At 41.8% G+C, this 14,091-nt stretch overlaps 1 protein-coding gene across 1 annotated transcript in view; it reads right to left on the bottom strand.

Moving 5' to 3' along the window:
• LOC121729114 (fat-like cadherin-related tumor suppressor homolog) overlaps positions 1 to 14,091 on the bottom strand; it is an 80,873-nt gene that overhangs the window by 18,994 nt on the left and 47,788 nt on the right. Inside the window, exons 19-21 of the mRNA XM_042117500.1 lie at positions 7,990 to 8,159; positions 7,101 to 7,322; positions 1,911 to 4,382 (exon numbers count right to left, since the gene is read on the bottom strand). Of these exons, the coding sequence (XP_041973434.1) occupies positions 1,911 to 4,382; positions 7,101 to 7,322; positions 7,990 to 8,159 (2,864 nt within the window). The remainder of the gene's footprint in view (positions 1 to 1,910; positions 4,383 to 7,100; positions 7,323 to 7,989; positions 8,160 to 14,091) is intronic.

Below are 14,091 nucleotides of genomic sequence, written 5' to 3'. Positions count from 1 at the left end.
CAAAATCAGTTCAGTGGTTTGGGCGTGAAGAGGTATAAATGCGAAAGTCTGTCTGTCTATCTGTATGTACAGATAGACAGACAGACTTTCACATTTATAATATTATGTAGTTCTGTTGTATGTAAATATTGTATGTAAAACTCTCATCAACCATGCTAATATTTTAAATTGGAAAGGGTAGGTGTCCGTCTGTTATCTCTTTAGGTCCAAACTGCTAAATATAGCATAATATTATACTTTTTTTCTTAATACTTATACAAGTTACATTTTTTGTCAATCGTAGTGATTTATTTGGACAGAAATATCGCATTGATTTGCTCGCTTTGGTGATCATTTACTATATTTGGTGATCATTTACTATATTTGATGATCATAATATACAGGGTGTAACAAAAATAAGTGATAATACTTTAGGGTGTGTACGTGTTCCTTGTAGAGAGTTCACTGTGAAAGTAGCAGCACTGGAAGACCAAATTTTTTTTTCACTTTTGTATGGGGAAACTCGTGATGCTCGGGCCCTTGCCCATACAAAAGTGAAAAAAAATCGTCTTTCAGACTCAGAGCTGCTACTTTCACAGTGAACTCTCTACAAGGAACACGTACACACCCTAAAGTATTATCACTTATTTTTGTTACACACTGTAAACTATACTTGGTGATCATATACTATATTTGGCGTTCGATTACAATTTGAAGTGTAGCCGTGACTAAAATAGCTGGTAGTATTGCAATTTTAGACTTTATTTTTTTGGTGATAAGTATCTTTTTTTGGTAAATAAGTTTAGGGTATCAGAGCATTTTTTGGTGGTCAATATATTTGTTCCCATTTATAAGACCATGATCTTGTACTACATTCTGGCAATAAAGGAATTTGATATGATTTGATTAGTTAGGTAGGTGGGTATTTGACTTAAACTGTATAAATTTTAAAAACTTTTTCTGAATATTCTCAATTCAATCAATGTATGGTAATTAGTGGCCGCTTGTACCAGGGAGGATAACTGCCGCACGGCTTAGCCAATTTCGTCGGTACATAAGTGCTTATTAACATGTCGAGCGTGTCGTAGAAATATATAACGGCGTTATCGAACGATCTAGTACCCAGCTCGTTTTGCCAGTCCACTTCACAAAGATGGCGGTTAATGAATGCGAAATCGGCCTGTCGGTATAGGTACACGGGTAGCGGGCGGTGGGGAAGGTCATCCGACTCGTTAAAGTTAGCAATAACGGATAGTGCTTTATGGTGGGGATCCTCCGGCACCGATGGGTCCGTACAGAGGTTCACCTCGATTTTTTTTTTTATGAAATAAGGGGGCAAACGAGCAAACGGGTCACCTGATGGAAAGCAACTTCCGTCGCCCATGGACACTCGCAGCATCAGAAGAGCTGCATGTGCGTTGCCGGCCTTTTAAGAGGGAATAGGGTAATAGGAGGGGAGGGTAGGGAAGGGAAGGGAATAGGGGAGGGTAGGAAAGGGAACAGGGTAGGGGATTGGGCCTCCGGTAAACTCACTCACTCGGCGAAACACAACGCAAGCGCTCACGCCGGTTTTCTGTGAGAACGTGGTATTTATCCGGTCGAGCCGGCCCATTCGTGCCGAAGCATGGCTCTCCCACGTATAACGATATGATTTTTTGATTGGATTAGTTAGAATTCTACTATTTATATTTAAAAATGATTTGTACTGCAAAAAGTTACATATGTATCGAGATCGAATAGATTTATCTGCACGGACCCGAGCAGGTTCAAGGGCTTCAGTGAGCGGCCGTCGTCGGTCGAGAGATTCCACACTATGTTCGGCATATTAAAATCGCCCAATATAATATGTCTGTCGTGTATATTATTCTGTTAATCCAACCACTGTGCAAGCTATCAGTATTTCTTAAAATAAAATAAGAATATCGATATACCTGCTCCGGCGCAAGCGCATGAGCGTGTCGAGCGAGCGCAGCACCGACGAGCACGCGGTCGGCGCGCGCGTCGAGCACGGCGGCGGGGGGCGGGGCCGTGGCGTGCGCCGCGCGCCGGTCCACCGCCAGCCGCACCGCCGCCCCGCGCCGCTCCAGCCGCACCTCGTGCCACTCCCCGTCCGCTGCCGGCCCGCCCGCGCGCACCCGCGCCTCGCCCGCGCCCAGCTCCAGCCGGAACTGCACGTGCCCCTCCACCAGCTCCAGCACGCCGTAGTCCACGCGGCCCTCCACCGCCAGCAGGACGCCGCGCGGCTGCCGCGTCCGAAACCGGAGCGCCACCATGAGCTCGTCGTCTGGCACCCGCGCGCCCGCCACCGCGCCGCGCTCGAGCGCGTACGACAGGTAGCCGTCACCCTGAAGGTACGCAACCTGCGCCGCCACCCGGCAGCCCGGCTCGCACCGCTCCCCGCCGCAGTCGCACGGGGCGGCGGCCGCATCGCAGCGCTCGCCGCCGTAGCCCGGCGCGCATACGCACTCGCCGCGCAGGCTGTGCGGCGGTGCCACCAGCGCGAACACGTCCGACGCGACGACGCGCGGCGCTGCCGCCTCCAGGGCGACGCGCTCGGCGCAGGCGCCGTGAAGGCAACCGCCGCACGCGGCGCGCAGCAGCTCCTCCACCACGAGGCGGGCGCTCTCCTCCAGCCGCTCAAGATGCGCGTGCAGGCGGCGGCGTAGCGCGTCGGCCGGCAGGAAGCCACCGGCGCTGGGCGCGCGCACCGCAAAAGCGACGTCCAGGTCGCGCGCCACCTGCCGAGCCTGCCGCTCGCGCCCGTCCGCCGCCGGCATCACGCTGACGAGAACCACGTCACCGGGCTCGCAGTCGGCGGCCTCCCTCACCGCGCGCACAAAGCCCTTCCGATGGCTCAGCACGAAATCGGCGTCGGTGACCTCGCGGAAGCGCACGACGACGGCCTGCGCGAGCAACTCGTCCGACACGAGTACTACCGACACCCTGACGATCGCGAAGCCGGCGAACTTTCCGTCGTCGACCGTGACGTTGAGGCGGTAGTCACCGACGTCGAGGCGCGGGGCGGCGCGCAGCGTGCCGTCGGCGGCGTCGATTTCGAACAGGTCGGCAGGGGGGTACGGCGCGCCCTCCGCCGGCGCCAGGCCGTAGCTCAGCGTGTCGTCCGCGTCGCGGTCGGACGCGTACACGCGCCCGATCACGCCGCCCGGGAACTCGTCGAGGTAGGAGTTGATGACCACTTCCAGCGGGGTGACGACGGGCGGGTACTGCGACTCCTCGATCACCCTGATGTACACCCAGGCGTCCGAGAAGAGCGGCGGGGTCCCGTTGTCGAAGACCCGCACCTGCAGCACGTAGCGATCCTTGATGCGGTGGTTGAAGCGCGTCGCCGACCTCAAACGGCCGTCCTGGTCGAGGCGAAACGCGCCCTTTTCGTTGCCGGACTGAAAGTCGAAAGTGTACGGCGCGGCGTTCGGTGGTGCGTCCGCATCGTCGACCACGAACTCGAGGATCGTGTGCCCGAGCGGGCGGTCCTCCCGCACCACGGCCGAATAGTTGGTTCGCGCGAACAGGGGCGGGTTGTCGTTGGCGTCGGTGACCTCCACGGTGAGAGCGACGGTCGCCTCGAGCGCCGGCGAGCCGCGGTCGCGCGCCCGCACCTCCAGCGCATACGCGGCGACGGTCTCGCGGTCGAGGGGCGCGGCCACCGACACGTAGCCGGTATCGGGATCGACGGCGAAGTGCCCGGCGCGGTCGCCCCGCACTATGGAGTACGTCACGCGGCCGTTGGCACCCGAGTCCGCGTCGTCCGCGATGACCTGCAGAATACGCGCGCCGACGGCGGCGTCCTCGCGGATGCGGGCGCCGTACGCCGGCTGCGAGAACACTGGGGCGTTGTCGTTGGCGTCAGTGACGGTGACGTTGACGGTGGCGTGGTCACTGAGCGGCGGCGACCCGCCGTCCACGGCCTGCACGGTGAGGAGGTACTCGCGCCGGCGCTCGTAGTCGAGCGGCCGGGCGACGCTGAGCACGCCAGTGGTGCGGTCTAGGATGAAGTCCTCGCGGTCTTCGCCGGCGACAAGGTCGTAGTGGACGACGGCGTTGACGCCGGTGTCCTGGCTGGTGGCGCGGATGCGCAGCAGCTCGGCGCTGGGGGCGGTCAGCTCGGCGACGGCGATGGTGTAGGAGGTGCGCTCGAACACGGGCGGGTTGTCGTTGACGTCGGCGACGGTGAGGCGCACGGCAGCGGTGGCGGTGAGCGACGGGCGGCCGGCGTCCGCCACGCGCACGGCCAGGCGATGCTCCGCCTGCGCCTCGCGGTCGAGCGGCGCGCGCAGGGTGATGATGCCGCTGTCGGCTGTGATCTCGAAGACGTCGTTCGGGCCCTCGGCTAACGAAAACCGAAGCAGTCGGTTTTCCCCGAGATCTTCGTCAGTCGCATGAACCTGAGGAGTGTTCGTAACGTAAACTTCTTAGATAAATGATTGGTCTCGCGCGCGCGCTCGACTATACCGCGCTGTATAGAAAACACAGAATGCGGCACCTCAATATTGTAGTGTGTGTAAAACAATGCACAAATATTGTTGCGTGCGTAGATAATCGGGTTGCCAGATATGTGACTGGTGCCCAATCAATGGGGAAAAATTAGTTGCTGTGGTCTTGTAATTTATTATTATTGTATAGTAAGTGCTGATTTTTCTATCACCAGATAAACTTTACCATTGGAATAAAGTCCATTCGAAAAGAATGCGATAAAATAACAACGTTGTTTAGGTCAAAGAAATATAATGGGTACAATATTGATGAGAAAACAATACAAAAACAATGGTAGGAAGTTTAACGAAAGTTAAGAATGAGTCATAAAAAAGCAAATGTTAAATTTGTTTTCTCATTTGTTACTGTATTGTGTACTTACATAAAATATAAACTGTATTTAAGATTTTTATTATAATATGATACTCATAATTCATTTTTATTAATACACATTCATGATCCAGGAACTTTGAAAACTTTTTGTTCCGTTGGCGGGATTCGAACCAGCTACCCTAGCTAGAGATTTTAATGCGCTCATCCACTCAGCCACTATGTATATATAAAAAAATAAGATATAATAAATAAATAAATAAAAATCACAATCTCAGAAAAATTTGGGAATTTTTAGTTTATGGTAATTGACAACACTGAACATCAAGCGGTACTCCGATCCGAATTTTCAGGTTTATATTATTTTTCTGTGTTTATGACGATTTATATAATATTTACTGATGGTATGTGATGCGAGTACCTTTCTTGTTTCTTGTAGTGTTATTATTGCATAGTCTCACTACGCAAACTGGCATTTTGCTACGGACGTAACTTAAAATTTCGAAAATTATCGACACATCTACCTCACCCGAAGCTTGTGGCGCGACTGGCGCGGTTACGCCGCATCAGGCGTATGATTTGTTGCCGCATTTTTCAAGTACTCCGACGGTATCTAGTCGTAGCGCACGCGCGAGACTAATCATTTATCTAAGGTAAACTTAATAAAATTAATTAAGAAACTTAAAAAACCCCCGCCAAAAAACTTTAAAAAGGAATAAAATAATATTTAAAATTTAATAACTCCTAAGTGTAAAGTAATATTTTAGTCCATAATTGTTGTCATGTCGGGGGACCGCCAAGTAAACTACGACAACACCGACTTTTGCTTTTGTATCGCCAAGTCGCTGATTGTCTCGTGACTCTGAATGTTATGTGAAATCAAACATATTGTACATAAGCGGTCCCCAGACACACCTTGACAACAATTATGGACTAAAATATTACTTTACACTTAGGAATTACTTAAACTTTAAGTCAGTAAATATTATCTTTAGATTAATAAGTAGTCTGTGAGCATCTTTTCTTCTCAAAATTGTAAATCATTTGCGAAGACTTGTAACTGGTTCTAAATTGTAAACTTATCTTACTATTATTTTAACTTTAATGAACTGTAAGTCTTCCTGATCAATAAAATAAAATAAAAATAAAATAAATAAATAAATTATTTTATTCCTTTTTAAAGTTTTTTAGCGGGTTTTTTTTAATTTCTTAATTTAATTTTATTTTATTCTTTTTAAACTTTTGTTGGTTATGGTGCAGAATAATATGCAAAGAATACCGTCTATGAATGTGCTTTTGAACAAGCCCGTCAATATGAGCCCAAACGTGAAACCCCCACTTTGGGTTCATACGGAGCTCGGCTCCTATAGAATCCAGGTGATGCTGCAGCTGCAGTATTCAGTAGTATGCAAATATTTACTGTTCATCTACGTCTTACTGATTGTCGCAATTAAAATGAGCCCAAACACGAAACCTCTGCTCTATGTTGGTGAGGAGTTGGGTATCCTATTGTTTACCAGGTGATGCTGCAGCACCAGGTCATATTTCCATTAATGTGTACGTTATTCATAAATAATACGAACCAGAATGCAAAATATTAAACTCATCAAACGACTGCAAGTTGCTAACGGCCTTTCACAAACCAGATAAACCGCGATTTTCCAGCACTGAGCAAGCTGATGATGATGAACTATAGCTAAGAACACTCTCGATCATGTCAGCTTTCAAACAAAAAAAACTAGATCAAAATCGGTCCACCCATTTGGATGCTACGATGCCACGGACAGATACACACACAGACAGACAAACAGACAGACAGACAGACAGACACGTCAAACTTATAACACCCCTCTTTTTTGTCGGGGGTTAAAAAATAGCCGGACGACTGTTTTTTTTTAAATTATTTACCTACTCTAAATTCTAAACACTCGATATTTTCATTCTGCAGTGTTTCTGTTATTTCACAGTAAAATTGTGGAGACCACACCGTACTAGCTAAAAGCCGAGCTTTGTGAAGGCTCGTGTCGTCACATCTCGACTGACTGATGATGACACATCCACATATAGAAAACCTCGACTGACCGATGATAAGTTGATAACACATCCACATATAAATAAAAATTACTATGTTAAAGCACAAATCAATAGGCGTAATAGTTTTTCCGTAAAGTGTACCACAAACTGAAGAGTTTGTGGGATATACAAGGACTCGCTTCGATCGCCCTGACTAGCGAACAGCGACTTAAACTTTCATATAGTGTTTCAATACCATAAAATTTCTGACTGATAAGACACCTTACCTTGGCGACTAAGGAGCCGAGCGGCGCGTCCTCGGGCAGCGTGACGCTGTAAAGCGGCGCGGTAAAGGCGGGCGCGTTGTCGTTGACGTCGTCCAGGTCTATGTGTAGCTCGGCCGAGCAGCCCCAGTCCGGCCGCTCGCGGTCGGCGGCGTGCGCCCGCAGCGTGTAGCGCGCGCGCGTCTCGCGGTCCAGCGCACCGCCCACTCGCACCTGGCCGCTCTCCTACGTGTAGAAGTCCAGCAAATTTATAATTATTAAATAGGTACTTTGACTATTTAAACGACATTCATCGATGTTAGGAGTTATGACGTAACGCTAACGACTCCACGGAGACCAAACGGAGACAGTTAAAATGACGCGACCGCGCTCCAGCGAGTTTCAAGAGTGAATGTGCGTGGACAATAGGGATGATGACAAGGTCAAACATTAGCGAATTTTGTTAATAAAATAAAGAAATCACGGTAAAAAATAAGTGTTCCCAAAATTTCAGCTTGATAGCATTTGTATTTTTTCTGTTATGCGCCTTCAAAGTTGGATATTCAAGTCGACTTTTTTTCAATAAAATTTCTTAATATTTGTATACAATTTGATAACTTATGCAATTACGGGTAAAAGCAACTTTTGTTATGAAACCACTTTCATAAACGCAATATTTAATATACCTGTCGAACAAAGTTGTCTCCCGATGCGTACAAACTACGAAACACTGACGTCATACTTTCGTAGCACTTTGTATGGAGCGTTTCGGGCAGGTCTTTTTTATGAGATATTTGAATTTTTTTTTCTTAATTTGTGACGGTACTCAGTACGGTCTAGTCGTATTTAAAATCTAGTGATTAAAAATATTCGTTCGCTACCAAAATAAATAAACGTCGCGTATATCGTGTACCTGGTCGATGGTGAACTGTTCGGCGCCGTCGCCGGTGAGGTAGTACCGCAGTCGCGCGTGTTCGGGCGTGTCGGCATCGCGCGTCTCGAGCGTGAGCAGCGCCGCGCCCGCCACCGCCGCCTCCGACACGCGCGCGCTGTACCGCTGCCGCACGCAGTACGGGGGGTTATCTAAACGCAACACACGTGCTATTAAACATCGGCCGAGAAAAATTCATACAAATGTAAATTATTAAAAAAGTCATTGAAAATTATGTAACCTTAGCTAAAACATTGAAATAAATGGAATCTCTATTTATTTTTTGTAAATTTTATTTCGACATAATATAAAACGAACATTAATTAACTTAATATAATATTGTATTATTGTGTTAAATTATATAGTTAATAAAGCATCTAAAGCACTCGGATTCTCTCTAGTACTAATTTTAAGTCTATTAAAGCCATTAAAATTTTATATTGTTCATATGTACGAAGTATCCTGGAGTACGGTTCCGAGGTTTGGAATCCTTCTTATGATATCTATAAAAATAGAATTGAATCAATCCAGAAAGGCTTTCTAAGGTTTCTTCAGTTTAAGTGCCACCTTAACCTTCCTAACAAGAGGCAAGGTGTAATTTTCACTTCCTTCCCTTATGTCTTCGCAGAGACATTTCAGATTTAGTATATTTTTGTAAAATCATCAACAATGCCATTGATGATCCTGATTTATTATCAAAATTTAATTTCAATGTCCCTAGCAGATATTTCCGTTATTACGTATCGTTTCATGTTCCACCTTTTAAAACGTTCTACCGCCGTAATTCTTTTGTTTGTAAAGCTAGTGCACTTTTTAATAGTTTCTACTCAGGTAGAAATATCGAAGACATTTTTAAACTAAAAACATCCGAGATTTGTAGGCTCTTATCAAATGAGTTATTAGGGTTCCGTACCCAAAGGGTAAAAACGGGACCCTATTACTAAGACTTCGTTGTCTGTCCGTCTGTCTGTCTGTCGCCAGGCTGTAACTCAAGAACCGCTATAGCTAGACATCTGAAATTTTCACAAATTGTGTATATCTGTTGCCGCTATAACAACAAACACTAAAAACAAACAACAAACGTGATTTTTTGGCCTTTTTTGCTCGATATCAATAATGGCAATAGGTAGGCACTTCAATTTTTCACAAAGGCTTAAAATATATGTGTACTTTAATAATTAATAATAATATTTAAATAAAATAAAAATTTAAGGGGGGCTCCCCTACAAAAAACACAAATTTTGGCCAATTTTTGCTGTATAACGGTACGGAACCCTTCGTGCGCGAGTCCGACTCGCACTTGGCCGATTATTTAAGTGATGATAGTGTTGTTGCATATTTTATGATATTGAGTGGTTTCGAAAGGTACTTAATTAGTGCGTTTTGTGAGTGATGATGTGTAGTACGTATTTAAATTAAGTTATATTGTTTGTTGACCTATGTGAAGTTAGCAACCGAGTTCAAGGTAAATGATTTTTATATATGTCATTCGATTGTACCCGGAGTGTACCCGATTGTACCGCAATTAAAATCGTTTGTACCTCAATAGGGTAGAAATGGGGGGGGTGGTAAAATTTGCTTAGCAACCGACATAAAGATACCGGAATTTTAATGATGCCATCTGGAAGAGTATCGTTTGTACCGGATTGTACCCGTTTTTAAAGTTATTTTTTTTTTTTGATTTTACGAAAAAAAAACAAAAAAAAATGTTTTCCCTAAAAATAAGGCTTTGTACGGAGTAGAAGGAAAGAAAGTATATAAAGCAGTTCAAATGTGTAAAAGAAGTTATTTTTTGAGGTAGATTCGTTCGGTCTTGACGAATTTTCCAATATCTTACTATAAAAGTCGGAGTTATATTTTGCAGTTTTTTTGTCGTTTGTACCTCGCCAAAACAGAAAGATTATAAAAGAAGATACTATTCACTTTAAATTCACACAAAATTTTTTGAGACAACAACGACAGAAATTCGATCGGTCTTGACGAATTATCGAATATCTTACTATAAAACTCGGAGTCAAATTTTGCAACTTTTGTCGTTTGTACCTCGCCAAAACAGAAAAATTATTAAAGAAGATACTATTCACTTCATATTTACACAAAAAAATTTGAGGTACAAACGATTTTTCATATAGTAACAACGTCAGAGATTCGATCGGTCTTGACGAATTTTCGAATAAAATAAAATAAAACTCGGAGTCAAATTTTGCAAATTTTATCGTTTGTACCTCGCCAAAACCGAAAGATTATAAAAGAAGATACTATTCACTTCATATTTACACAAAAAAATTTGAGGTACAAACGATTTTTCATATAGTAACAACGTCAGAGATTCGATCGGTCTTGACGAATTTTCGAATATCTTACTATAAAACTCGGAGTCATATTTTGCAACTTTTATCGTTTGTACCTCGCCAAAACCGAAAGATTATAAAAGAAGATACTATTCACTTCATATTTAAACAAAAAAATTTGAGGTACAAACGATTTTTCATGTAGTAACAACGTCAGAGATTCGATCGGTCTTGAAGAATTTTCGAATATCTTACTATAAAACTCGGAGTCAAATTTTGCAACTTTTATCGTTTGTACCTCGCCAAAACCGAAAGATTACAAAAGGAGATATTATTCACTTCATATATACACAAAAAAATTTGAGGTACAAACGATTTTTCATATAGTAACAACGTCAGAGATTCGATCGGTCTTGACGAATTTTCGAATATCTTACTATAAAACTCGGAGTCAAATTTTGCAACTTTTATCGTTTGTACCTCGCCAAAGCCGAAAGATTATAAAAGAAGATACTATTCACTTCATATTTACACAAAAAAATTTGAGGTACAAACGATTTTTCATATAGTAACAACGTCAGAGATTCGATCGGTCGTGACGAATTTTCGAATATCTTACTATAAAACTCGGAGTCAAATTTTGCAACTTTTATCGTTTGTACCTCGCCAAAACCGAAAGGTTATAAAAGAAGATATTATTCACTTCAAACTTATATAAAAATTTTTGAGGTGCAAACGATTTTACATATAGTAACAACGTCAGAGATTCGATCGGTCGTGACGAATTTTCGAATATCTTACTATAAAACTCGGAGTCATATTTTGCAACTTTTATCGTTTGTACCTCGCCAAAACCGAAAGATTATAAAAGAAGATACTATTCACTTCATATTTACATAAAAAAATTAGAGCTTTTTCATATAGTAACAACGTCAGAGATTCGATCGGTCTTGACGAATTTTCGAATATCTTACTATAAAACTCGGAGTCAAATTTTGCAACTTTTGTCGTTTGTACCTCGCCAAAACCAAAAGATTATAAAAGAAAATACCATTCACTTCATATTTACACAAAAAAATTTGAGGTACAAACGATTTTTCATATAGTAACAACGTCAGAGATTCGATCGGTCTTGACGAATTTTCCAATATCTTACTATAAAACTAAGAGTTAAATTTTGCAACTTCTATCGTTTGTACCTCGCAAAAACCGAAAGATTATAAAAGAATATTATATTCACTTCATATTTACACAAAAAAATTTGAGGTACAAACGATTTTTTATATAGTAACAACGTCAGAGATTCGATCGGTCGTGACGAATTTTCGAATATCTTACTATAAAACTCGGAGTCAAATTTTGCAACTTTTATCGTTTGTACCTCGCCAAAACCGAAAGATTATAAAAGAAGATACTATTCACTTCATATTTAAACAAAAAAATTTGAGGTACAAACGATTTTTCATATAGTAACAACGTCAGAGATTCGATCGGTCTTGACGAATTTTCGAATATCTTACTATAAAACTCGGAGTCATATTTTGCAACTTTTATCGTTTGTACCTCGCCAAAACCGAAAGGTTATAAAAGAAGATATTATTCACTTCATATTTACATAAAAAAATTAGAGGTACAAACGATTTTTCATATAGTAACAACGTCAGAGATTCGATCGGTCTTGACGAATTTTCGAATATCTTACTATAAAACTCGGAGTCAAATTTTGCAACTTTTATCGTTTGTACCTCGCCAAAGCCGAAAGATTATAAAAGAAGATACTATTCACTTCATATTTACACAAAAAAATTTGAGGTACAAACGATTTTTCATATAGTAACAACGTCAGAGATTCGATCGGTCGTGACGAATTTTCGAATATCTTACTATAAAACTCGGAGTCAAATTTTGCAACTTTTATCGTTTGTACCTCGCCAAAACCGAAAGGTTATAAAAGAAGATATTATTCACTTCATACTTATATAAAAATTTTTGAGGTGCAAACGATTTTACATATAGTAACAACGTCAGAGATTCGATCGGTCGTGACGAATTTTCGAATATCTTACTATAAAACTCGGAGTCATATTTTGCAACTTTTATCGTTTGTACCTCGCCAAAACCGAAAGATTATAAAAGAAGATACTATTCACTTCATATTTACACAAAAAAATTTGAGGTACAAACGATTTTTCATATAGTAACAAAGTCAGAGATTCGATCGGTCTTGACGAATTTTCGAATATCTTACTATAAAACTCGGAGAGAAGTGAATACTATTCACTTCTCTCCGAGTTTTATAGTAAGATATTCGAAGAAGATATTCGAGTTTTATAGTAAGAATATCTTACTATAAAACTCGGAGAGAAGTGAATAATTCGTCAAGACCGATCGAATCTCTGACTTTGTTACTATATGAAAAATCGTTTGTACCTCAAATTTTTTTGTGTAAATATGAAGTGAATAGTATCTTCTTTTATAATCTTTCGGTTTTGGCGAGGTACAAACGATAAAAGTTGCAAAATATGACTCCGAGTTTTATAGTAAGATATTCGAAAATTCGTCACGACCGATCGAATCTCTGACGTTGTTACTATATGTAAAATCGTTTGTACCTCAAATTTTTTTGTGTAAATATGAAGTGAATAGTATCTTCTTTTATAATCTTTCGGTTTTGGCGAGGTACAAACGATAAAAGTTGCAAAATATGACTCCGAGTTTTATAGTAAGATATTCGAAAATTCGTCACGACCGATCGAATCTCTGACGTTGTTACTATATGTAAAATCGTTTGCACCTCAAAAATTTTTATATAATTATGAAGTGAATAATATCTTCTTTTATAACCTTTCGGTTTTGGCGAGGTACAAACGATAAAAGTTGCAAAATTTGACTCCGAGTTTTATAGTAAGATATTCGAAAATTCGTCACGACCGATCGAATCTCTGACGTTGTTACTATATGAAAAATCGTTTGTACCTCAAATTTTTTTGTGTAAATATGAAGTGAATATAATATTCTTTTATAATCTTTCGGTTTTTGCGAGGTGCAATCGATAGAAGTTGCAAAATTTAACTCTTAGTTTTATAGTAAGATATTGGAAAATTCGTCAAGACCGATCGAATCTCTGACGTTGTTACTATATGAAAAATCGTTTCTACCTCAAATTTTTTTGTGTAAATATGAAGTGAATGGTATTTTCTTTTATAATCTTTCGGTTTTGGCGAGGTACAAACGATAGAAGTTGCAAAATTTAACTCTTAGTTTTATAGTAAGATATTGGAAAATTCGTCAAGACCGATCGAATCTCTGACGTTGTTACTATATGAAAAATTGTTTGTACCTCAAATTTTTTTGTGTAAATATGAAGTGAATGGTATTTTCTTTTATAATCTTTCGGTTTTGGCGAGGTACAAACGACAAAAGTTGCAAAATTTGACTCCGAGTTTTATAGTAAGATATTCGAAAATTCTTCAAGACCGATCGAATCTCTGACGTTGTTACTATATGAAAAATCGTTTGTACCTCAAATTTTTTTGTTTAAATATGAAGTGAATAGTATCTTCTTTTATAATCTTTCGGTATTGGCGAGGTACAAACGATAAAAGTTGCAAAATTTGACTCCGAGTTTTATAGTAAGATATTCGAAAATTCGTCACGACAGATCGAATCTCTGACGTTGTTACTATATGAAAAATCGTTTGTACCTCAATTTTTTTTGTGTAAATATGAAGTGAATATAATATTCTTTTATAATCTTTCGGTTTTTGCGAGGTACAAACGATAGAAGTTGCAA

The sequence above is a fragment of the Aricia agestis genome, chromosome 7 (assembly GCF_905147365.1).
Source record: "Aricia agestis chromosome 7, ilAriAges1.1, whole genome shotgun sequence".
NCBI classification, from domain to species: domain Eukaryota; kingdom Metazoa; phylum Arthropoda; class Insecta; order Lepidoptera; family Lycaenidae; genus Aricia; species Aricia agestis.
This window is presented reverse-complemented; position numbering and strand designations above follow the sequence as displayed.